Source organism: Sceloporus undulatus, chromosome 1, assembly GCF_019175285.1.
Source record: "Sceloporus undulatus isolate JIND9_A2432 ecotype Alabama chromosome 1, SceUnd_v1.1, whole genome shotgun sequence".
NCBI lineage: Eukaryota > Metazoa > Chordata > Lepidosauria > Squamata > Phrynosomatidae > Sceloporus > Sceloporus undulatus.
Window position 1 is genome coordinate 349,873,713 of NC_056522.1, and position 27,812 is coordinate 349,901,524.

The following is a 27,812-nucleotide window of genomic DNA, read 5'->3' on the forward strand; positions in this document are numbered from 1 at the left end:
AAAAGAAGAGTACTGTATTCTGGCATTTTCTACCTCCTCCATATCTTTAAAGTCTCAAAGAGCTATATTTTATATTTAGCAATGGGACACTTCAGGGTCTATAGGCTAAACAGGGCAGATATTCCTTGGAGATGGAAATATCCTAATATGGAAGCATATCTTCTGATCCTTTTTTCTCAATTTGTGGTGTAAGCAATCGTAGCCAGAGATAGGCAAAGTATGGTCCAAAGTATGTGACCACATACACCCCCAGAAGGTTGTTCTTTGTGGCCCTCAGTTCCTCAAGCCTCCCCAAGCCTCCCTTGTGCTGGGAAAAAGGGTTGAATTGCCTCTCCTAGAAATCTCCAGCAGTGGTAATTCATTTTTTAAATAGATTGTAGGATCCATTAAAAGTTTTTGTACAAAACCAGATATGAACATCTGGTCACTTTCATTTTTTGATGTTGTCTGGCAGACTGCGTGGCCCCTGGAAGGTCTGTGAAAACAACCTCCTTTCCAATCCATTATAGTTGTTCACTTCCATTCAAAAAGTCCTCTTGCCACAGCATTCAGTCAAGGCACCTAAAAAGATGATCCTGAAGTTGAGGGGAACTACTCTTTCAAAACAGGGCAAGATCCAAAATGATTATTTTGATCCTGGCTTTTGATCTCAGTAAGCATAGTTTAAAGTACAAACCACCATATCCTGCATTGGGGTATCACATAAAATTGTGCTTACTTTAAAACCGAATGTGCATGCTTTTGATCTGCTTTTCACAGACACAAAAGAGAAACTGGAGAGTGAGGGTGGCACACAACTCATGAGAGAAAGTATGGTTTCCTGTTGCCTCTGAAAAGCAGATTTCCCAATGTATCCTGTACAAATCTCTCACCTTAATCAATGCCTCCAACTCCTGCTGGGATACACAGTTGTTCTCTTGCAGGAATTCTGCCTTATCGTTGGCTATTCTGTTCTTCTGGCTGTTTTCTTCTGGTTGTTCCAGGGCACGGAACACGAGGCCCCCAGTGATGAGGTAAGCAACAACCACAAAGAAGATAGCCACTACTGTTTTCCACTTCATGACCGTCTGCAAGCCCTGAGACGGGGCTTCCATACTAGCAATCACACTTGCCCGAGGGGAGGAAATAGAACGTCGTGGTGCTGGTTGGTGTGTGCTGGTCTTATTGGTTTCAGGCTCACGAGCTGGGGGAATGGCTGCCGGAACAGTCACTAAAATGGGAGAAAACAAAACAATATGTTCAATGCCTGTGTCTAACAGCTTCTAACATAAATATATGCATGCTATACATACACACACAGAGTTCTAAACTGCATCATAGTGGGATGGAGGTGCCCTATTATCTTCACAGAATAATTGTTATTGCTTTCTTCTTCTTCTTTTTAACCGCTGAAAGCATCCATTCTAATTATAAGATTGACTAACCATATAACAACGTTCCCAAACCTGCTGCCCTCTAGATGTGTTAGACTACTATTAACCCCAGCCAGCAGGGCCACTTAACTGACCTATGATCATCATTCTAACATTTTGCTCAATAAATGCCACATTAAAACAGTCAAACGCCTCATTTCAGAGGTTTGTTTTTTTAAAAAAGAAAAATACAGCATTTCTCTTTATTTATCACACTTAAGACTGTATCATGAAGCATTTCCAGACTATTCTGTCAGCTTAGACATACTACACAACTTCGTATTTCAGAGAGGAATTGAGGACTCAGCAAGACTTTGGAATGAACATTTCCACAGAATTGCACCATTTGACCCTCTGTGGGAATCCGTAAATATATGTTGCAAAGAAGACTGTAGGAGATGGAATGTATTTTTTGTGATTACTCTTGAAAGTCCAGTGGAAAGCACACTAGTAGGTAGAAAAAACTCAACTTAGAAATGTTACAGGTATGAGGAACAAAATCAATTGGGTAATTCTGTTGGCATCTGTTCTTCTTACAACCCTTGCTAATCATACAAAGCAAAGGATGTCCCAGCTTTCTGCAGCAGGTGCTTAGGGTGCATAGGGACTGTTGGAGGGAGAGGAGGTCTCCCCTGGAAGAATGAGTCAACATCCCATTCCTACTGAGTATTCTCAGTCCTCACTGTGTGCTCCAATTACAAGTGTCACCCCTGCCTTAAGATTTCTCTAAACCAAACTTAGCCAAACCATTAATCCAGCCATGGATTATCCAGTGGAATTATCCAACTGGATCCTGGCCATCCAAAACAACATTTCTGGCCATCAGTCTGCTTGCCACTGGATTAAGAGATTTCTGTGATTCTATGAAAACTATCTTGCTGTTACCTCCTTCTATGTTCCTGGTGATATTTGGGCTACATAAGAACCAGCACTCACAGAACTGAAAACACTAATAGTTAATCAAAGTAGAACCCTGAAACAAAATGTTGTCATGTAGAATGCTTCTACTCAGAATTCCCAACCACACCACTGTATCACCTTCCTTCAGCTCCCCAACAAACATTAATCAGCGACCTATGACTCCCAAGATTGCTTAGTGCACACTGGCCCTTTTTTGTTCAAGGGTGGATGTCTCCATTTTGAGGTATTTTGTGATGTGAGATGGATATAGTTGTGTTTAATCCCAACTATATCAAAACCTTTAATCTCATCTCTGATGTCCATTGGCAGGTCATACTTCTTTCCCTGGGAGCATTTTTAAAAACTTCTCACAAAGGAACTGCATACAGTCTGACTATAGGCCAGTGGAGCTTCAATGTAGTTTGTGCATTTTGATTATTCGAATAAAGATATCACTGTTTGTGGATTTTGGATGTTATTGTACTTTGCTATATGGCCAACATGGCTACCTCTGAATGCAACTTCAGGATTACTCTGAAACTGTGTGCAGATGCTGTAGCTTTTGTTATATTCCCACAAGCATGGGAAAACATAAATTGGTTACAAACATTGGACTCAAAAAACCCAGCCAGCTTTTCTGTGGTCCTGTTGGCTGACGATTCTAGGTATTGTAAAAAGTAACTTTTTCAGTTCCTGAATCAAAAGGAACAATGGTGATGATGCCAATAGCAGACCTACTAGCAGTAAATTTGACTAATTCCTTTAAAGTCACAAAGAAATTTAATCTGCTGTTTACTAATCTAACTTCTTGGAAAAGAGAAAGTTAAGAGGTGATATGATAGCCCTGTTTAAATATTTGAAGGGGTGTCATATTGAGGAGGGAGCTAACTTGTTTTCTGCTGCTCCAGAGACTAGGACCTGGAGCAATGGATGCAAGCTGCAGGAAAAGAGATTCCACCTCAACATTAGGAGGAACTTCCTGACAGTAAGGGCTGTTCGACAGTGGAACACACTCCCTCGGAGTGTAGTGTAGTTTCCTTCCTTGGAGGTCTTTAAACAGAGTTTGGATGGCCATCTGTCGGGGATGCTTTGATTTAGATTTCCTGCATGGCAGGGGGGTTGGACTGGATGGCCCTTGTGGTCTCTTCCAACTCTATGATTCTATGATTCTTTGCCCTAAAGAAGGCAAAAATTATATACTGTAGGGAAGGGCAGACTTCAAGCTTATCAATCTACTTTGCTTTTTTTAATTGGAACCCTAAGATCCACTAGCCTCAGCAAACTGGAAACAAACACAAATTTAGAGTTTAAAAAGAAGGTGACTCTGAGTCTAAACATTTATTTCCAGTACCAGAATTGAACTGACATCATACCTCCCAATTTCCCCGCATCTCATTTCAGCAGCCTTATTTGGAAGGGAAATACTGTATCATTTTGTTGTTGCTATTGTTAAACTGCTGAGAAGATCAAAATCTCTTTCTAGATGAACAGATAGCTGTGTTACTCTGTTGCACAGCAGCAAGGAAAGATGTCCCACTAGAAGCAAGAAAATAAGTCATGCTATGGTATATTGCCATACTGCCAGTACATGCTATTTTAATGTCTGTTTTAAAAGTCTGATAGATATGCTGTCAGGAAGATTGTGCAGGTTACAAAAAGCTGCCAGCACCCCTTTCTGAAGCTCCAAAGCCAGGTTCTGATGGAGTGTTCCTCAGAGCGAGAGGTTAATGGGAGAAGTGACTATGGAAATTATCTGGGCAGAGCCTCCCCTCCAACCCCACAGAACTGCATGAAAATCAGCTGCAAGAAGTCTTCAGGAGCAGATTTTGAGGGTTGACTATACCTCATTATTATTGTTGGTGGTAGTAATAGTAGTATTGGTATTGATATTAGTATTAATAATAACATAATTTATTTCTTACCCACCTCTTCTTATGGATCAAGGTGAGGAACAATTATCAGGTGAACAACATCAGTTAAAAAGACAACAGTTAAAACACATCAATTTAAAAAACAAACAAGATGTACAAACATTAAAACAATCCACATCTAAATTTCATCATTTTAAAATGATCTGGATAAGCCTGCTGGAAGGGACTGGTCTTCAATGCTCTATTAAATTTGGACAATGTATTGAGCTGTTGAATCTCTTCCGGGAGGTCATTCACAGTCTAGGGGTGGCTGAAGAAAGAGTCTTCTGGCTGACAGTTGCCAACCTAGTCCTGACTGACTGGTGTAAATGTTCTCCAGAGGACCTGAATGTACAGGGCAGATTATATGAGAGGAGACAATCCTGTAGGTAACATGGACCCAAAGCATATAGGGCTTTAAAGGCAATAACCAACATTTTGGAAATGAATTGACAGCCATTGGAGTGATTTGAATATTGGTGTAATATGATCACTCCTGGATGTCCCAGTAATCAATCTAGCTGCCATGTTCTGAACTAAATGAAATTTCCAGACTTAGTACTGAGATAGCACAATTTACAGTGCACTGCAAAAATCCAGCCTTGAAGTCACCAGCACATGTACAACCATATTTAAGTCCTCCAGCTCTAGGTAGGGGTGCAGCTGGCAAGCCAAGGCTGATAGCAAGCACTCCTGGCTGTCGCCTCTGTCTGAGCTGACATTTGAAGCAATGGATCCAGAAGCACCCCCAAGCTGTGAACACCATCTTTCAAGGCGAGTGTAACCCCATCCAGAACTGGTTGACACACCTCCAAACCCAGGTTAGGACGTTTGACAGTAAGCACCTCTGTCTTGTCTAGATTCAGCTTCAATTTGCTTTTCCTCATCTAGCCCATTATCTCCTACAGGAATTTATTCAGAGGAGACACACTATCCTTACTGAGGTTGTATTTGAACCATTATACTGGTTTCTGTTCTTGCATAAGTCCAACACTAGATACAGTTCAAAGTCCTAGATCTGAGCCCACAACTTCCTAAGCCACTTTTCCTGCCCCCATCATGAACCACTTAACACGTATAAAAGTGAGAGCTAAACCAGTTGTTGTCCCCAGTTGAAATCTCTGCAAGCAGCTGTTCTTTCATAGTCCTTTTACCCCCAATGCTAAAATACAAGAACAATCATGCTGTCCTTCATTGGAGACATGTATATATTGACATATTATATGCAAAATACTCTATGTGCTAAACAACTGGGGGGTGGTAGAAGTACTCCATGTGTCAGTGGCAGGAGCTGTACAAAAGTTTATTTTGGTTCGTGAGACTTAGTATGCTATATATGATGTCTGTACTCCTGTTTCTACAAAAAAAAATTGACACCACAGGGGTACATGTGCCAAAGCTACAGAATACCATCCAACTGTCCTGATTAATCCATTGCTGTCCTATTTTTTTTTCAACTGCTTTTAAAGTGTCTCAGAGTCTCTCTCTCCTCCTTCCACTTTCCTCCTAGGTCCTTAGCTTACTTCAGTTACTGTAAATTGAATTCAAAGTAGTTTGTGCTCAATTAACTGAGTGGGAAGAGAGGACAGAAGGAAGCAGATTCTTGTTCTTCTCTATAGACTCAGGCAAAAACAACCTGCTGCAGCCTCTCCTAGGTTGTGTGTTCTTATTCACTTACAACTTTCATGCTCAGTGGCATGTGTCCACATTTGCATCTGTAAAATGTTGGCAGGTATGCTACATAGATTTGAGAGAGGGGCAACACAGTTATGTGCCCTGTAGACATTGGTCAAGGAAGGTGGGAATTGTAGTCCAACACAGGTGAAGGGCACTGTTTTGGGGAAGACTAGCTTTATGAATGGGAATAATGAATGGGAGTTTTGCTCCTGGCTTCAATGGGAGAGGGAAGCATCAGGAGTCAGCCACTGGTACGTGCTGATATGTCACGGTAGGAAGAGTTTCTGTTGACGTCAGAGGCCTTCTATACATGGATTTTTTATACACGGATTCAAGCATCCATGGTTTGAAAATGTTCAAAAAAAGATAAAATTTCAAATATCAAACTGATTTTCCAATTTTATAAGGGACACCATTTTTCTATGTCATATATTTAATGGGACTTTAGCATCCCGGATTCATTATCCAACAGGGGATCTTGGAACCAAACTCCAGCGGATAACAAGGGTCCACTGTACTATTGTATCCCGCTGTTGCTAATTCACAAAAGACAATGTCAAAAGTCAAATTATCCTATACATGTTGGCTTATGTTCTGGTAAATGACTTATTACAATTCCTGAAGTGTGATTGTATCGTCAGGAAGCCAGGATCCAATACTCCCAGCCAAGTACAGAACATTCTTTGTTATTTTTCTCACGCATTTGAGTGCTTGGCTCTGTATCTGAAAAATAAGTGATGAAGTCAGCTTCTCTGTTTATTGATCTGCAGCCTCTTTAAAGAGTGGTCCCTATTCACAGTGAAGTGGACAAGTATAGGCAAGTGACATTTGGCTGGCAGAGGGGTTCCCCTGCTCCTTCTTCAAATGCTGGCCCCACCAGTCCCTTGAAATGATAAACAGAGTGAAATGTAGCAGGAAAGGAAATACCCCAAAATCAGATAGAGGAAGTTCAACAGATAAGAGTGTTTTTGCCAGCAGGAGCGATCCTGGATCGAACCCATCCTGTTATGGTACATTGTAGTAATAAATAGTACATGTTATTGCCTTAGCCTGTTTCATGACCTTCTAGCCAATCTCATTTTATCACTAAAATGTAAGTTGCATCACTTGGGAATGAGGTAGCTGGAAAATGGCTGACCTTTTTCAACCCCACTAAAGATTTTTAAAAGTCAACTGAAAAGGTTGCTAAATGGAGGAAATGCCCAGCTCAGTTAGGGAGTACGTCTGGCTCCACCTCCCTTGTCTTGGCTCCACTCCATCCATTTCACTCCCTGCTGAAATGCATCCTCTGAGATGCTTTCCAAATTGGAAATGGACTCTGAGTCAAATAGTTTTCCCACCCATCTCTAGATGCTGCTTACACTAGATGGCCAAACAATCTGTTGTAAGGCTAATCCCTGGGCAAGGCTGACATATCTCAGAACCATAGCACTTATTTCAGACTTTCTAATGAACATACACTGCACAGAGATGTAGGAAGCAGAACTCCATCCTAGGACATAGTTCCTTGTAACATCTGATATATTCCAATGTGTGCAGCGCATATACTACAGAGAGGTTGCTAAAGATGCTACAGTACATTCCTGTAGGACATCAGTGGTTAGTGCAATCAGTTCATCTCATGTATTCTTTAGAATAGGGATAGGCACATCATGAATTAGGGGGATGCATTTAAACCCCCCGATACCTCAAATGTCTGCATCCCCATCCCCCATTTTCTGTCTCAATGCCATTACAAGCTGCAGGGGATAATTTCACTTTGATGATGATGATGATTTATCTCATAGCACTGTAATGTGACTCTCCCTAGGCCCTTTATGTGCAGGAGAGACCTTTTTCCCCCCCCAGGATGTGACCAGAAGTTGACTTTCAGGTCACTTTCTGCTGGACAAAAAGGCCTTAAAAAGGTTTCGCCTGGCCCTAAAATGAGCCCACTGGGTGTGTAACACCACCAGAATTGCTTCCCATACTGCCTAAGGCAGTGATGCTCACACTTTTTACCCTTGAGAATGCCCTTTACATCATGCGATGATGCCCCCACATCCGCAGTCTATGAATACAATATTTGTTTATTTAGAGTGCATATTTCATTGACACATTCACGTATATTTGCATTTTAACATTTTATCAGGAATAACATTGTTCAAATTAGAACATTTTATGTCAGTTTCAATATTTAACTCAACAAATGTGTAAATTTTAAGATAAAAAGGTTTGGGAAGACGTGAAGGAAGAGTCTTGTGACCCCCTTGAGAAACTCTCATGCCCCCCCCCCTCACATGGGCCCACTCCATCATTTTGAGCACCACTGGCCTAAGTGGTACTTGACTGCATTTTTAGACGAACAATTAGGGCGTTTTCTTAAAAATGTGGATCCAAGAGGCTGCAAAATGCCTTAGGGCTATCACATGCAGACCATTGGTTATTTCTGCATGAGAATGTCAAAGGGAGGTCCTGCATTCTATGATCGCTCTTTAATTCCTTCTGAAATATACAGTCATCAGTCCACAAACCTGTTGCTGTGTTGTTTTGAAAGATCACAAAAGCTTTTTTTCTCCGATGCTTTTATTTTCGTGTCTGTCTGTTAACTTGTCATGAAAGAGGTTAATTCTCTCATTAAAGGCAAGGACAATCTCAGTTGTGTGCAACACTGTCATTACACTGGCAGATCCTCCTGCCTCAAAGGGGACTTGCCAGTGTTTTGACACAGCACCTTTACCCAGTGGGCTGATGTCACTGGGACCGGTAAGACTTGTTTTGGAGAGGGCCCAGTATAGGAAACAGAATACGTAACAGCTGCCTAAATGCCCAGCATTTAATTTAGTGAATCATCTCTGTCCAAAGCCACCCACAAGCAAGTACACAAACAGTCCAAGACATAAAAAATTATGCAGTCATAAAAACAATCATGCTTTAATGCAAATTTTAAAAAACAAAAAAGGTTATGTTAAAGCACTTCCATTAAAAACTGACATGTCAACAGCAGTTAAAGAACACCAGATTCTGGACCCAGTCAACAGTACTAAGAAAATCTGGAGCTACAGAAAAAGTCTGATCTGCTGCTTGCATGATCCCCCCATGCAACAGCAGAATAATAATATATTTGAAATCCTGAATTCTAAAATGACATGTTAGATACAAAATGGATTTTCTTTTATTTCTTTCCCTTTTACTGTTGAAAATGGATTTATGCCCATTTTTCTTGAGAACGCGACATTTTTTCAATTGTCAGATGGTTTCGACTCAAAAATGGCTTAATAACCACTGTATATGGCAATCACTGACTCCCATATTAAATACACGACACAGAAAATGTTGTTGAAAACAAACTCTATGTCCCTCCTTCCCTTACAATATTCAGAGCATCTACTATTGTCAAAATGTCCTCCAGAGTACATATTGTACATACACATGATATAAGCTAGAAATTTAGATCAAAAACTTTACCCCAAAAACCTGAGTCGACTTATCTAAGAAGTTTATCGCACGGGGCCTAAACCGGTCCCCAGCGCGTTCTAACAGGGGGAGCTTGGGCGCGTGCATGGAATTGCGATGGGCCCGGATGGGGCCCAAAACGCCACTTTATCGCACGGGGGAACGCCGCCGTGCATTCCCATTCCGTCCCAATTCTGTTCCAGAGGGTGCATTTCGGGGACTGTTTCAAAACGTCTCCAGAATGGCGCCCTCTGGAACAGAATTGGGACGGAATAGGGATGCGCGCACGGCGGCTTCCCCCATGCGATAAAGTCGCGTTTTGGGCCCCATCCGGGGCCATTGCGTTCCATTGCACGCGCCCTCTCGCGCCCCGTTAGAACACGCTGGGGACCGGTTAGGCCCCATGCGTAAACTTAGTGTCAATGTAAGTACTGTATCTAACTCTTATTTAAAAGAAGGCATCATCCTCTGATGAAAAGCAACGATTATAATATGTGAGCACTGGACCCCTCTACTGTCTCATCCATCCGTCGTAAGAGTAAGCACAAAGAGTTGTCTGCTGGACCTTTGAGTCCTTCGACATTGTTTTGCTTTGCTTCATCGTTTAGATCTTTGCTATGTCCCTAAATTTTACACTCAACTGATCTACGAGTCAAGCACAAATACATAATTTTGGCCCAAAACCTGCCCTCGACTTATACATGAGGTCGATTTAACTCAGGTATTATCAATATCCTTTCCATCAGTGGGAAGCCAACTTGCATTGATGGGGGAAGGAAAACACCCAAAAATCATGATGCCATCACATGAGGTTAGTGTGATCCTCATGTTATGGAGGATAGAGAAGAAATGAAACACAAGATCTTATCTATCTATATCATATCTATCTATATTACAGTGTGCCCCTTGTTATGCAGGGGATCTGTCCGGGCCCGCCCCCCACATAAAACAAAAAACGCGTATGCTCGAGCCCCACTGAAAGCAATGGACTCGGTTGTGGCGGCCTGGCACAGCGGTGCATACACCAATGTTTCTTCCGCGCGCATATCACCGGAAGAAAAGCAGCACTGCTTCAGATAGCTGAAAGCAGTGTATATGCACCTGCGTAGTGATGCGGGGTGCACTGGACGTACACAACCACACACACACTCTATATATATATTGAAGGATGACTACAACTGAAGTGTGTGTTAATTAAATAAGGGTACAACTTATGCAATTTCACTGTTAATAAACATGTGGGATTTATTTCCTGTGCTGGATTTAATTTAGGAGTGTGCTGTAACTCTCACCCAATCCTCCTTTGAAGTATTTCTAAGCAATTCACTAGTGGAATATGAGTGTGATCATAACACCGAAACTACAAATGGTTAGCTGTGAAAAAAAAGAGTATCAAGCATAAACAACCTGAATTAAAGTCACAGTCTCTATTCTGAAAAATGGGTCTGAAAAAGGTATTGGTAGTTAACTCAGAATTGGGGGATTTAAACATGTCACACAATAATTCTTGTGGAAAGGACAGATGGTCTTCAGTGCCGCTCCAACTTAATTCAATTTCTGTCACAATTTTGCACAGCTAATTTAATTTAAAAGAAAATTCTCAGGTGAGGTGACTCCAAAGTTAACCTCCTATTTTAACAGCTTCTAACTAGACCAACATTGTGAAGTCACTTCCAAATCTCCTTTGTTATGATCTATAAGCATGTCAGTGCCTAATTGTTATGGTTACCTCACTTTCAGCCGGCTGCTTTCATCCTACTCAGGAGATGAAACAACACAAATATATTCCAGGAATTTCTGTTCTCTGAAAAGTTGCATTTGTTCATTTCCAATCAGATAAAGGGCTACAATAAAAACACCCAAAATGTAGAAATCACTGGTACCTTTACTCTCATTCAGTAGGATGAGTTATGTACTCTTAGGTCGTTAACCCACGGGGGAAACTGGACGGTTATCCCGGGGTCATGTGGATCAACATGGGGGCGGTAACACATTCATTTCGCAAGAGATTATCCAACGATGGTCGAAAATCCATTCCAGCCTCGATCTGAACGCAATGACGCGTTCTGCTGACTTGAAGCAGGCAGGGCAGGGTTTGGCGCGGTGGCGCTCATGTCCCCCTCCTCCTCCTCCTCCTTCCCCTGCCGGCTTGCCCTGGCCTGGCTTCAGGACATTGAGGGCTGCCGCTGCCCCACTGCAAGTCATACTCTCTCAGCCGGAGGGGGGAGGAAGGCAGCAGGGAGGGAGGGAGGGAAGGAGCCAGGAAGAGACCCCCGAGCCTGGGCCCTCCTCATCCTCCTCCCTCCTCAACAAGAAGGCTGAAAATGTAGGACATGTCAAGGAGGACCTGCCTGGTCACCTTGGAAAAGGGGGACCTCTGCTGAAAAATGGAGGACATTTGGGAATCTCTTCTGGACAAAGGGCTGAAACCCCATGACAGCTCAATATAACGCTCTGACAGGACAGGAAGTGCTAGACACAGTCTATAACTCCCATGATCCTTTGCTTTAGATGCATTACCTAAATAACTTAAAATAAAGGGTAATGAATGAACAAATAACGTGAATTGCCTAAATAACATGAAATAAAGGGTAATGAATGAACAAATTATGTGGATTGCCTAAACAACGTGAAATAAAAGGTAATGAATGAACAAATAACATGAAACAAGGCAAAACCATGGGAAACAGAAGCAAGCTCCACTGGGAGTGTAAAAAAGGTCACAATCTGATTCTGCCCTCACTGCACATGTGCAGGGATGCTAATTCGAATTCTCCACTATGATGGGTACGTACTCATATGATAATTTCTTTTGCATTCACACTGATTTGGCTTTGGGATGGGCACTGTGTTCTTCTGTGGTGTGATAACCATCCACGTACTAGTGTTCATTTTGCAAATTGGCTGCACTTTCTTTTCTTTCAAAATTGAGAGGCATTCCTCCCATGTGATATCATCCTTAGCTATATTGTCCACAGGTTGACAATGAAATTTGTCATCCAATGACAGAATTCTCACCCATGACCCTTTATATTGCTTTCTGTTCACAAACTGGGACTTGCACATTACCAAAACCCTTGAGCAGTGACATATAGCTGGATGTGATACATGATTCAGCAAACTGGTTCTCTGTGAGCCTGGTGTAATCTCTCCAGATAAAAAGAACATATTCAGAAAAAGAATAGTCATAAAGACTTAATCCACACCAGGAAACACCAAGGCTTCTGGTTCGGTGTATGGCTAGCCTGTGTGGTGAATCACCAGGACTACAGGCTCTAGAACATCCACCTAATAATTCTGATATTTCTTAGCTTTGCCTGAAAGTGCTGGAAATCGAATCTGGGATCTTGTGCATACATTGCTTCTGTTTTACCACTGAACTATGGTCATTGCTTTTGAAAACAAAACACTTTGGAATCGATCCTATTGAAATTCAAGCAAAGTCGTGTGCCCTATTAACCTCAGGAAGGGTAGTGGTAGCTGGTAACTTTCTTTGTATTGGTGGGGCAGTGAATCCTCTCTGGGTTTAGTCTTAATATGACAGCAGATGCTGACCCCATCTCCAGAATAGTACAGTACCTTAAACCAAAACTTTCATTGATTTGATTCATTAAGACAGGATTCACTGTCTATCACTGTATTTAAGAGTGAACTACAAAATGTATTGAACATTGTTGCCCTATATATTATGCAGCTGTTTAAAAAGTGCATGCATATGCATGAACAGATACCTTCTCTTTAATACCTCCATATCTGACTGGTATCTAGTCTGGATTATATAGTTTATTTATTTGTTTAGTGTAATAGAATCCATTCCATTTTAGATAGTGAATAATTCTCTAGTAATAGGAGTGACTCTGCTCCATTCACATTGGCCATTTGTCCTCACAGACTTCTTGTGCAGGCCAGAATTTGGCTTGTAGATTTACAGCCACACCTTGTTCCATTTTGCTGTGTCTTTTGGTTTGCTTTCTCAGACTGATCTGTGGCTTGAGCCCTGGTTATGAACTCCTAATTCCTAGTTGATAGATGCCTGTGGCTCAAATCTACCAGTCCATCTCTAATAATAATAATAAATAAAAACTTTATTTATATACCGCCTTTCCAGGGTGATCAAAGCGGTTCACAACATGAAATATTCATTACAATACAGAGTAAAATACAGTACCATATAAAATAGCATCTTAAAAACATCATATCAAATCATGATCCAGCATCTAGAAGTAACTTTTATGAGGAGGTAGTTTTCTCAGGAAGAGTCAGGAGGGTATGCTAAACGGAAGAGGTGTGTTTTCAAAGATTTTTTGAAGACGTCCAGAGTGGAACTAAGGCAAATCTCTTCCAGAAGTTATTCCAGTAGGTTGGAGCAACCGCTGTGAAAGATCTTTGGTGAGTTGATTCAAGTCTCACCTTAGGGTACTCCAATATATACTTCCCCGAAGTTCTGAGGGTGCAAGGCGGATTGTGTAGGGAGAGGTGTTCCCTCAAGTAACCCGGGCCCAAGCCATGTAGGGCTTTATAGGTAATAACCAACACTTTGTATTGAGCCTGGAAGCTAATTGGCAGCCAGTGAAGGGATCTTAAAACGGGTGTTATATGGTCTGACCTTAAAGTTCCGGCAACCAATCTGGCTGCAGCATTTTGAATTAGTTGAAGCTTCCGAACCTGGTACAAAGGTAGCCCCATGTAGAGCACATTACAGAAATCTAAGCGAGATATTATCAGTGCATGTACTACTGTTTCAAGGTCCTTTTGGTTCAGACAGGGACGCAGTTGGCGTATCAGCCGAAGCTGGTACCAAGCAGCTAAACAGTTAATTTCTGCCCAAAGGAATACCCCTTTCAAGCCAGATTAAGTGTCAATCTATATTATTAACTGCAATGAACTAGCATGAATGAACAAAAGTCAACCCACTGAAGAAAAATGAAGCCATCCTGAATATATTCCCAAAATTTTGCAGATTTCTGGACCAGTTAATACCCCATGCACACTATCTCTATAGACCCAAAAATGAAGAAGAGATTACTGTTAGAACAGCCAATGCTAGAACTAACAGGTGCCACTTTCCGACACATTATTGGCCACTTCATAAACTTCCAGGGGGCAGCAGTGCCTGGAAATTTGATATATCCATTGGAGGATTCCCCAGGCAGAGAGTCTTTAAAACATCTGAAGTGGATCTTGGAGTTAGAAGAAGAAAAATAACAATGGTCCACCTTATTAGAATGGAAGAAATAAATTTAGAGATCAAAGAACAGATATTTTATTTAAGTGAACTGCAGTCAGCCACATCACACTTCAACAGAAAATTGCAAGTTTGTGATAAATTAGCTTCATGCTTAAGAATTTGGTCAACAGCTTAATAACCAGTCCAGAGACAGCTGTGAAATCCAATCATTTCTTTCAGCATATTTAAGGGTTTCTTGTAGCAGTAGGGATTGATGGCTTTCATGATGATAGTGGGGATCCACTCTGGATTGTAGACTAAATATTCAGGAGTTTCCAAGATCCTAAACACTATCTCTAAAACAGATTTTGCACCTTTGATAGCGCCTTGAATGTACACAAGAAAACCTAGAGTAGAATCAATGCCCCACTGACATGGAAGCCACAAGCTGCCACTTTGTTGTTGATGTGTGCCCTCAAGTCATTTCCAACTTATGGTGACCCTAAGGTGAACCTATCAAGGAGTTTTCTTGGCAAGATTTGTTCAGAAGAGGTTTACCCTTGTGGTTATTTAATGGCATGATGAAAGCACTTAACACAGAACCATAAATGCATTATTTCCTTCCCTTTAAAAAAAAACCCACTGCTTCTTATTATCAGACTGTACTTTAGGAAATAAAGGAAACACAACTCACAAGAACAATTTCCCAGCTTAAAAAAGAAATTGGCATAACTGCATTGTAGGTTGAGCTTAACTGGGTGGCGGGGGTATCTTTTGTTTAACACTGAAGAATGGTAAATGATCTGGAATGAGACAGTTTTGGTGATCTATATGAGAACAACTGCATCTGTTTTCCTAAAAAGAATACCCAGTTGCAGTGTTAGTGCTGCTTTCAGCAAGATTTCAGCACTCTGCAGCAAAAGCTGCTGTTGGAGAGAATGAATTCAAAATGTGGAGGAGGAGTAAGCACAAGGAGCCCAGCCTACAGGTATAATCTTTGATAAACATCAAATCTAAAAGGTTACCGTAGTCTCTGAAAACAATCATTCGTGCAGCCAAAATAAGTGCAAGTCCAGCATATACTGGGATTGAAATCTTTCATCTCCTACTAATGTGAATGCTTCTAGAAACCTACTTCTCTTGAAACCAGCAAGTTCCTATTTTCTTTTGCTAGCAGCTGCTTCAAGCAAACCAGAAGCAGGAAGAAATGTTGCTTCTTCCCAGCGACATTAGAATTTGTTTGACTTCCAAGCAGCTCCACTCAACCTCCAGCTCAGTGAGTTTCCATCCTGCTCACGTTAGTGCTTCTATGGATTTATCTTCAAGTGAGCTAGGCAACTCTCACCAATTCCAAAGTAAACTCTCATGCTGAGGATGGAGCAAGCTTGTTTTCTGCTGCTCCAGAGACTATGACACCACGGAGCAATTGATGCAAACTACAGGAAAAGAGATTCCACCTAAACATTTGGAAAAACTTCCTGAGCATAAGAACTATTCAACAGTGGAATATGCTGCCTCAGAGTGTGGTTGAGTCTCCTTCTTTGGCAAATTTTAAACAGAGGCTGGATAGCCATCTGTCAGGGGCACTTTGACTGTGTATTCCTGCATGGCAGGGGGTTGGACTGGATGGCCCCTGAAGTCTCTTCAAACTCTGTCATTCCATGATTCTCAGTTTGTGACAAATGAGCCTATTAGAATTTTAGTATCTTTGGGAGAAGTCTTCCACTCTGCCTCATTGCATTCCCAGGATTGTTTGGTGGGAACAAAGGAGTGGGCCTTCTCCGTGGCTGCTCCATTATTTTGGAGCACCCTACTTAGGGATGCTAAGATGGCTCCTTTTTAGCTCTTCAAGCAAGTGGAAAGGTTCCCATTCAATGAGGCTTCTAGTGACTGAATGTGATGGGCTTTTTAAAAGAGTTTTTGTATTTTAAATAGTTTTAACTCCAAAAATTGTTTAATTTCTTTATAATTTTTATATCTATATCTATGTTCATATATAGCTATTAGTTATACATAAGTCACCAATGTTTTGTATTTTTTAAAAAAATATGTACTGGTTTTAATTACTTTTGAGCCATCCTAAAATCCATTATTGGGTGAAAATAGTATATAAAAGAATAAAATCCTCCTCATTGTGTCTCAAGAAATTTGGAATTATAGACTGAATATTTATTTCATTCTTGTATTTGATAATGTCCAAAGTTTCCTCCCCACTGGGTGAAACAGTGGGGGTTCTTCTGCTTTTTTATGATTATTTCCACTTTTTGCAAAAATATTGCCAAGTTTTCTATACAGAAACATTTTTGCACATTTATTTATTTATTTATTTATTTATTTGCTGTTGCTGCTAGTGATAAAAATGCTGCTCTTTTGGATCTCACAAGCTGACTGTTTTCAACATGTTCAGAAACCCTTTCTCTTTCTGGATGAGAATTTTTACAAAATATTCTTTATATGACTTCTCCATATAACCTATGGTTGCTTGGCCATTCCTAAGAATCTCATCCTGTAAGGGCCTACAGCATTCCTGTCACAAAAGGAATATATCCCCTTAAATTGTATATAATCACACAGACAAAATCCTTTCTTTTGTTACATGAGACTTCTCCCTGTGCTCATAAGATCTTACAATGCCATATCCACAAGGGGATAAAGCTTAATTGCCAGTCACCAATTCATTTTTTAAAAAGACACTCTAAAACACTCCTTAAATGGCAATTGCCATATATTACCAGCAAATGTCTAATAACACAATTCCAGTTAGTTTTGGAAAAATTTACATAGCTATAATTGAAACCCCAGTGATTAATAGCTCTTGAATTAAACCAAATCCTAGTTAGTCTAGAATGCAATACAAAGGATAAATTAAAAGGAGTCTATTCTGCAGATATTTTTATAGAAAACACTAGTCCAGACAACAAAGCAAGGCAAGAATTCTAATGTTGCTAAAAGAATGTTGCTTGGAAGAATGCTGGTATACAAATGTACACTCATCATTTTGCATAGACAAATGAGCTATTACAGATTAAGCACCACAGGAAGAACTTTCATGTTCATTAAAAAATATACATATATAAAATTTGCATCCCACTTTTGGTCACTGCATGATTGCAAGACAAAATATATCAGCCAATTAATGGAAAAAACACCACCTTATTTTTGATGGAGACAACTCTCACATTAAGTTTAGAACTCATGAGAACACAAGAGCCATGTCAAATGAGACCAAAGATAAATCTAGTCTAACATTTTGTTCATACTATACCAGTGGTTCTCAAATTTTGGTTCTCCAGATGTTTTGGACTTCAGGTCCCAGAATTCCTGACTGTTGACCAAGCTGGCTAGGGCTTCTGGGAACTGAAGTCCAAAACACCTGAAAGACCAAAGTTTGGGAACCACTACCATAGCTAATCTAATGCTATGGGAAACCAGCCAACAAGACATGAGTGTAACTGAGTCCTCCATCTTGTTTTCCCAAGCAACTGTTATACAGAGGTACACTGTCCTGACACTAGAGGTTGCTAACCAAGACCCAGCAAAGTTCACAGAGTTTAAGCAGGGTCCCAAATCTGAAAGCTCCTTTTTGCTGCCACTTCTCCACTGCCACCATGTGCTCTAACTCTTTGCTCCACTCTGTCTCAAAATGGTGCTGCTCTGAGTCACAGAAGTGATGCCCTGTGTCCAAGTCTTGCACAAGTTTCCCCAACTGCCACTACTAGTGAAAGACACCAGTAAGGGAGTGAAGTCACATGGGCAGGCAAAGAGCGGGAGACAACACCACACAAAATTATCAGCAAGGCTGTGTGGTGGTTTTCTGGGGATCCTGAAAAGAAGTTTAATGTTATCCTAAAGACCACTAGTTTTCCTTGTCTTTCCTTCACACCAATACTTTGACTGAAGGCCCCCTGCTGCCCCCTTTTCCCCTCACCTCCCCACTACTGCCCCCTTTCTACCTCACTGCTCCCCTGGATCCTTCCACTTCCCCCAGGGAGGCATACCACCCACTTTGGAAATTACTGCCCTAAAAGGACCAGATCCTGTCTGCTGGTACTTGGATGGGAGACTGCCAACAAACACCTGGTGCTGTAGGCTACATTTCAGAGAAAGGAACTAGCAAAACCAGTTCTAGGTATTCCTTACCTAGGAAAACCCTAAAATTCACAGGCTCGCCATAAGTCAGCAGGTGACTTGAAGGCACATATGCACACACACATGCATACATACATACATCAAAAGGTTCCTCAGTAATGAAAGTTGTTTCATAACCCCAAAGCTGACTGTACAGCACTGCAGAAATTGCTGCCAAATGTTTCCACACTAAAATGAAAGTCACAAACACAAGTTGCTCCCTTTCAACCCTTTCCACATATTGTGACTCTACTGAGGTGGCAAGTTCTGCTTATCTGGAGAAAGAGTACAGCACCCTGGAGAGCACACTGTGAAAGTCTGAAATGCTGGTCAGATGGGGTGGGAAAACATGTTCAATGGAGAGCACTATTTCCACTTCATGTTAGCTTTTGCAAGCATTTCTGTTCTGCATTCAACTTCCAGATCAGTCTGTATATTTCAAACAAAGTGGAAGAAGGGGAAAATGACTTTTATTTTATATTTATTTTATTTTATATGTAATTTCCCCTAACATATGTATATATTATATACCGTTTCCCTCTATACACTTATTTTTCACATTATTTTCTCTAATATAGGCAATACATCCTAAATAAATATCTTTCAGATAAGGGCCGACTTAGACGCCAGCATTAGTACAGAGTCAACAAGAGAAGTGTCTAGTGACTCCGTTAATGAGGTTATCTTGGATCAATTTCAGTCTATGAGTACTGATGACGTAGACAAATTGCTTGGTAAGGTAAAAAAGACCACCTGCCCTCTCGATCCCTGTCCATCTTGGCTGGCCATCCAGGGAGGTGAGGCAACTTTGAAGTTGCTACAATCCATAATCAATGCCTCCCTCAGGGAAGGTTGTTTTCCATCAAGTCTGAAATTAGCAGTGCTGAAACCCATTCTAAAGAAACCTTCCCTTGATCCCCTGGACAAAAACAATTATCAGCCAGTATCTCTTCTTCCCTTTTTGGGTAAGGTGATCAAGAGGGCGGTTGCAAACCAGCTGTAAGCAGTCTTGGATGACACCGATTATCTCGGTCCATTTCAAACTGGCTTAAGATCGGGATATGGAGTGGAGACTGCCCTGGTCGCCTTGGTCGATGATCTCCATCTGTGCATTGACAGGAAAAGTGTGGCCCTGTTGGTGCTCTTGGACATCTCAGCGGCCTTCGATACCATAGACCATGGTATCCTTCTGGAATGCCTGAGAGAGTTGGGAATCGCTGGCTCTGCCTTGCAGTGGCTACGTTCCTACCTCTCGGGCAGATTCCAGATGGTGATTCTGGGGGACAGCTGCTCAGGGCGCCATTCTGTCGTCCATGCTGTTTAACATTTACATGAAACCGCTGGGTGACATCATCCAGAGACATGGGGCGGGGTGTTATCAGTACGCTGATGACACCCACATTTATTTCTCTATGTCTCGGATTGTTTCAGTGACCAAGGAGGGCATCTCCCCCCGAATGACTGCCTGAAGTCGGTAATGGATCGGATGAAGGAAAATAGGCTTAAGCTGAATCCAAATAAAACGGAGGTACTCGTGATAGGTAACCCCAATCCGGGTATGGAGATAGGTTCACCAGTTCTAGATGGGGTTACACTTCCCCTGAAAGACTGCGTCTGCAGCTTGAGGGTGCTCCTGGATTCATCGCTTCAACTGTCTTCTCAGATTGATGCAACAGCCAGAAGTGCCTGTTATCAGCTTTGGCTGATACGCCAGTTGCGCCCCTACCTGGAGCAGCGCAACCTAGAAACGATCGTACATGCACTAGTAACCTCTCATCTTGATTTCTGCAATGCGCTCTATCTACATGGGGCAACCTTTGTGCCACGTCCGGAAGCTCCAATTGATACAAAACATGGCAGCCAGACTGGTCGCCAGAAAATCCAAGTTCGACCATATTACACCTATTTTAAAATCACTACATTGGTTGCCTATTAGCTTCCGGGCACAGTACAAGGTGTTGGTTATTACCTATAAAGCCCTACATGGCCTGGGTCCAGGCTACTTGAAAGAACGCCTCCTCCCATATAATCCTTCCTGTGCACTCCGATCCTCCAGGAAAAACCTTTTACAATGTAGAAAGTCCAGACTGACAGTGACCTCCTGGAGGTCCTTTTCTGCCACCGCTCCAAAAATTTGGAATGACCTGCCGGAAGAGATTCGCCAATTATCCTCACCCGAGGCTTTTAAAAAGGTGACAAAAACCTTTCTCTTCCGGCAGGCCTTCCCCAATTGATAATGTCCAGAACCAAGTGAATCCCCCTCCTTTTATTATTTTTATTATTTGTGGTCTGTTTTTTTCTGTTTTTTAATTTTGATGTATTGTTATGTACTTTTTAACCATCTTTTACTGTTAATTTTATAGTTGGGAGGGAGGGTTGGGTTGGAGTCTTGTGGGGCTTGTTGTTTTTATTGTTGTATATTGTATTAGGTTTGCTGTTACCCACCTCGATCCTCAAAGCGGAAGAGGCAGGATATAAATAAATATTTATTATTATTATTATTATTATCCCTCAGATCATTAAAATACATTGTATTTTTAATTCTTTAATGATGCTTGAAGACAAAGTCACCACAGAAGTCAGTAACGGAAGAAAGGAAGAGGAAGGAACGAAGGAAGGAAGGAAGGAAGGAATTTTAGTAAACAATTTTTAAAGCTAAGAACTAATAAGAAAATGAGGAAATATGGAATCAGAAAGGCAAATGTGTTCCTTTCCATATATTAATAAAGGAAATGAAAATTATAGTACTTTGCTCAAAAATGCAAGATAAGACAAAAAAAATTCTCCATTTTTCCCCATTCCCTACTTTCAACTTTCAGGAAATGCTACCTTTGCAGACATGTGCACCTTTCCTTCTGTAAGTGACGAAATACAGTGGGGCCTCGGTATCCACAGAATTGCCATCCATGGATATAAGCATCCACAGATGGCAACTCCACATTGTCTCCAATGGTGACATGTGTAAGTGGCTGTGCCGCCATTTTGGTCAGTCTTCATTGTCCCCAGTGGCAGTGCATGCACATGGCTGCATCAGCCTTAGGGACAGAGGGGCTTCACTTGAAGTTCCATTGTCTCTAATGGCAGCGCAGCCGCATGCATGTGCCGCCATTGGGGACAACATGGGCTTGAGCATCTGCAGATTTTGGTATCCATGGGGGAGGAGTCTGGAACAGATCCCCCATGGATACTGAACCCCCACTGTACCAAACTACAAGGTGCATTAAATTTATTTTAGATTGAATACGTTGCTTTAAATGTTGCTTTAAGGTGCAGTGCCCCCAACCCACATTATCACTGTAGATTAAAATCAGGACTAAAGCCAAGCTGCAACTGTCCTAACCAAACTATCCCCATGCTCTGTGGTTATAAAATGTGCTCCCCACCAAATTCCAGATGCGTATAAGAGTTTATAAGTGTGGGTGTGACGGAAGCAGGTATGTGAAGGTTAAACCATGCTTCTTGAATAGTTCAACCTAAATCTGGATGCCCTCTCTCTCTCTCTCTCTCTCTCACACACACACACACACACACACACACACAGCAGTTGCTGTGGATGTGTCAAACAATGGATTTAATATAACGTGCAGTTTGTGCATGGTTTCTTGAGCATCTGCATATTCTGAAGACAATGCCTGGGTTTTCAATTGTTTGTCTTTACACTTTGTCACTCCCGCTCACTGTTTTACTCCTGCTCACTGGCTTACTGGATCACACCAAGAGTCTATGGTTCAAAACACACTGCAGAAATAATCCAGTATGAGACCCTGGCTCATTGCTAGAGAATCCTGGGAATTATAGTTTATTGTTCCTCCAGAGCTCTCCAACAGAGAAGGCTAAATGCCTGACAAAACTACAGTTCCCAGAATTCCCTAGCACTGAGCAAGTTAAAGAGGTCTCAAATTGGATTATTACTGCAGTATTTTTTGGACCTACAGTATATCTTCTAGCATTGGATTTCTTGCAGGGGCCCAACAGATATCTTATGTCTTTGTGCTCCCATTGTTCCCAAGCAATTGAGATTCAAACATATATTACTTTTCATCTTGGAGGTGCTACATAGGCATCACAAGTAAGGACAACCAAAGATGTCACTTATTCAATGGAATTGCTTCTTTCAAGGAAAACATATAGCCTCCCATACACCCTTAAAACCTACTTTGAAAGACTGGAAACCACTTCAAGTTTCTGAGTGGTATAAAGGTCTACTTTGGGGAGGAGAAGAAAGTTCTGTCATACTAAGAGACATCCAATAGTGCAACACTATTTTTAGCTGTATCCTCCATGAATGTCTAACTCCTTTCATCATTAATATTTATTAATGTTATTATTTAAAACCCACTTACATTTTAAAAGCCAAAGTGTTTCAATCTTTTGGCCCAAAATGGGCTGCTATAAAAATCTGCAGGGTTATTTAGGGGTAGCAATTGAAGCAAGCTCCTTTTAATAAATCTTTTTAAGTTGCAAATTCATATCTGTATGAATAATTATTATCTGAGCTCTCTGAAGCAATGAACTTGCTTTTGCAACATCTGACATTGGTTTAAAATAAGCAAAAACACCAAATGGCCCATTAGTGTTTTAGTGAAGCCATGCCAACTGAATACTGTCTTTTGTGCCGGCTAAAATATCCGCTTAGTTGCCAGCATTTATAATTGGTGACTCTGAGAACCTCTACAGTTGATACAGTTAGGTACTTTTTCCTCCATTGAAGTAGTGCATACATTTATATAGCATACTCTGCATTTTAATCAAATTTTGTAATGTTTGAGGATGCAATAAATGATATAGATTGGGCACATTTATTTATTAAAATATTTACAGTCATTCCTCCACATTTGCACCTTTTGATTTTTGCAGATTTGATTATTCATGGATTTGATTTATATGTTCTCTCTAGGAATCTCTAGGTCCTCCAACTCAATTCTGCTGGAGGTTGACCATAGAGTCATGATGGAGAACCTACAGATTCCTAGAGAAAACACTTTTCTAGGTTTCTGTAGATGCTCCAGTGCAATGCTATGGTCAACGTCCACCTGGTGTTGACTATCGAATTGTACTGGAGGACCTAGAGATTCCTAGAAAGGTGTTGTCCCAGATTTAAAACAAAGAGTTGTTGTTGTTGTTGTTTTGGGGTTTTTGCTTGCAGATTTTCCACTTTCATGGGGATCCTGCTCCTCTAACCCCAAGCGAATACGGAGGGCCCACTGTATATCCTATCCTTCAGTTAAACAAAACTTTAAAGTTGGGCATAGACAACAAAGCTATGAAAAACAAGTAATTTTTAATTAAATTATTTAAAACTATTTAAAACCCAGTATATTGTAACATAAATTCATAACCTAGTTGGACGATGATCCTCACTCCGCTCTGAGAAAGTGCTAAGTTTATACTTAACACCAAATGAAGCTAACATGAGCCTCCAAGGGAAAGGTATTCCAGGATCAGAACAATGGGATAAGAAACTTCTTCCACTTATCCGTGTAATCTATTACTCCCACTGATGGTAAACAGAGGGCCTCTACAATAGATCTCAATGCTTGAGCAGATGTATATAAGGAGAGGTGCTCCTTCAGATTTATGCATTCTGGCAGTGACAAAAATATGGTCAGGGGGGGGAAATGCTTGTTTTACAAATAAACAAGAGTCTATATCAATTGGTACCTAGAAATACACTGGTGTTGTATCAGTACTTCTATGCATGAATTATTAAAATTTCTTCAAATCATTTTCATGTGCCCATTCAACATATATTTGGTAAGGCACAATTTTCAAGCAGCAGCATGTCTCATAACCCATTGCAATATATTTTGCATCATTCCTACACAACCCAATCCAACCCAGCTTCTAAAACAGGTTACAGGATGTCTGAATCTTAAAACTACAAATTATGTCAGAAATACACAAAAGTACATTTTATTTGGGTATCATTGTGGTCAAGGGAGAGAGGACATAACATTAGTAACATGTGCAGTTGGTGTTAAAACATGGTAGACAGAACTCTATCCCAGGTGTAAGTTTCAAATTTCATTGCAATATTTCACTTGGAAGATACCAAGTTGCAAACAAACAGAATGCCCACCAGGCAGCTTAAACTTTGCTCAGCTAAGAAAGAACAAAAACAACGTTTCTCAAGATTTCTTATCCTTTCTACCTTTTCCCTGGAGCAGACAGTTCAGCTTGCAAACACACTGAATGCGTGGAACAAGGACAACTGAGCCAATATTTTTATTTTATTATAAACTGTATGGCATTGTGGTTTTTCCCCCTTTTACCTATACCTATGCCTTTTGTTCTTTTTCTACATTGGTATTCCCAACTAAGTTTTTGCCAGTTCACACAAGCAGTTTGCATCCTTGTAGCAACCACTTCACAGCATCTTGAATTAAAGCAAAGTAGGCAATGTTCCATACACTCTTGTTTGCCCAAAAATTCCTCCATGTTTTCCATATCAGTGAATGCCATATAAAAACATAACTTTTGCCACAGTACAATAAACCTTGCAGATCTGCCAAGTGTACAGCTACACCTATACAGTTCACTATGTACAGCAGTCTCACAATAGTTTGGATATGAAGGAGCAGTACATTTCTACAACAGCTCTATTATGGTTTGGGGAGATACCACTTAAATAAATAAATAAATAAATAAAACTTTTATTTTTATCCTGCTTTTCTGTAACAAGACAATCAAAGTGGCTCACAACACATTAAAATCCACATTCAACATTATGTCCCAAATCGCCCCCCCTTAAAATCGGATTAAACATGATACAATTAGAATTAGAGATTAAAATATCTATTAATGATACAGTAACAATATAATGAGGACAGAGCGGTGGCCTAATATATGATTCATTCTGTGGCTGGACACTTTTATTCAGGAAAGGCCTGCTGGAAGAGATCCCTCTTGATAGCTTTTTTAAAGCTGTCTAAACTGGCAATCTGATGGATCTCGTCCAGCAGGCCGTTCCATAATTTGGGAGCAATTGCAGAGAAGGCCCTCTGGGAGGTAGCAGTTTTTAAAGGCTGCAATAGATTCCTCCCAGAGGACCTGAGTGTGCAGGGTGGATTATATGGAAGCAGGCGATCCCTCAAATAGGTTGTAATCAGAGCACCCCAAAGTATTTTATAAACTATTTACCATATTTGAAGGGATGTCATATTGAGGATGGAGCAAACTTGTTTTCTGCTGCTCCAGGGACAAGGTAACGGAACAATGGATCCAAACTACAGGGAAAGAGATTCTGCCAAAACATTAGGAAGAACTTCCTGACAGTAAGAGCTGTTCAACAATGGAATATACTTCCTTGAAGTCTCCTTCTTTGGAGGTTTTTAAACAGAGGCTAGATGGCCATCTGTCAGGACTGAATGGCAGGAGGTTGGACTGGACGGCCCTTGTGGAGTCATTGTCAAATGCTCAATCCACTGTGCCACATACCATGTAGGGACAAATAAATGCAACCAGTCCCACATTTACCATGAGATGTGATGATGGTGAAAGCTTTCCCAAAGAACTCCAAACAAGAATACCTCCAACTTTGTGCTGAGCCAAACATCAAGCATATGAATGCTACAGCTTTTTCTTTCTTTTTTAAAATAACTTTACTACAGTCTGTGATGTTGGCAACTTCTCTCCATAAGACATTCTGCTCCAATGTCATGCCATATTTGTAGCATTACATGATGCCACCTTTAAGTAGCTTTTATTTTGCCTGAAGCCCTGACAGTTCCTGCTGAAATATGCAGGTACCCAGGGCAGCAACAGAAGCTTGCAGGAAAATTGAACCAGGCAAATGGTAGCTTGCTCTTGGGATCATGAGTCATGCACAAAAGACAAGGCTCTCCAATAGAGCTCTACTTAGCTTTCAAATAGCCTCTCACAATATGAAAGTACTTAAGGATGATCAATCAGTATGAATAGATATGAATACACCCAATTAAAGAGTACCATGCCCCAAAGCTACCATTCTATAGTTGGCAAAGGTCCTCCATCCACAGGTGTCATACACCCGGAAGATACTGTTCTAAATATACAGAAGAAAAAGAACCCTGCTCTAATGAGCTAAAGATCACCATAGTGTGATCAGATTCATTGACTCACTGTCCTTGGTGCCTCCAAGTATCACTTGCTATGAACTCCCCACCCTGCGTAGCTGAGTCCTACGTTTTATCGAAACACAGACCTACCACACAGCCTTTTTCAAAGAGCTGTCTTCACAGCTCCCACAGTCAAGTCCTATCCTTTCTTCCCAAAGCAAATTCCTTACACGTGGTGGCCTTTATGTGCTTTGGAGAATGAGCAGATTAGCTCTAACTTTCAGCTGGTTTTATGCAGCCTTTTCCCTGGTGCCTGTGCTTCTCCCATACCTGGTCAAAGTCAAGATCATTTTTATAATCCTCTTTGTTTCCTCTTCTAGCCTGATGCCCATTCCATTTGTCATTATCTTCTTCTAGAAGTCTTAATAATGCCAATGGTTCCTCACCAACTCCCTGAAGAGGAAACAAAGAGCAGAAAGAAGCACACAAGGTGCTAGAGATAGTGAGAAATGTTTGATTTAGTTGCCCTAATCATCCTTCCATCTTTTTTGTAGCAGAAATTAAATGCAAGGACTAACCTCTATGCTTCTTTCATATGTGAAATACAACACATTTTATATAGTAAATCTCCTTTATATCCTATACATGGGGGAACACAAGATCTCCAAGGAGTACACAGAAATACATAATGTGCCCATTTTTAAAACCTTGTTCACAAGATTTCTGCACTAAAAAACCCTCATAGAGGCTTATTTATCCTCCTAAGAAGAAAAAACAAGCTGACTAAATTCTTTTGGGATATAAACTTTGTAGCTCTGGGAAATCTCAGTGTTTTATACCTGTTGCATAGAACAGTAGTCAAGTCCTATGGGATGGTGATGATTCAGAAATGCTAGCGGTTGCTTTGCCATTAGAAAAATGCCTTCCTGTTCAGATTCTTCCTAACCAATTCCTTAGGTACCTCTCCTTGCTTCCCAGTGACTATCAGGCAGACAACCTCAGGGAGCCTGTTCACAACCATTTTGTATTCAAATAGATTTTGAAAGAACTGAACAATGAACAATTTCTCTGTTGCTCCTCCCCAAAAGGGGGACAGCAAGCAACAGATCAAGTTTTACATAAAGCTGCTTGACTCCGTGCAAATCCC

At 40.9% G+C, this 27,812-nt stretch overlaps 1 protein-coding gene across 1 annotated transcript in view; it reads right to left on the reverse strand.

Annotated features, from left to right (window-relative positions):
- KCNK10 (potassium two pore domain channel subfamily K member 10) overlaps positions 1–27,812 on the reverse strand; it is a 98,179-nt gene that overhangs the window by 62,397 nt on the left and 7,970 nt on the right. Inside the window, exon 2 of the mRNA XM_042440380.1 lies at positions 873–1,210. Coding sequence (XP_042296314.1) covers positions 873–1,210 — 338 coding nt within the window. The remainder of the gene's footprint in view (positions 1–872; positions 1,211–27,812) is intronic.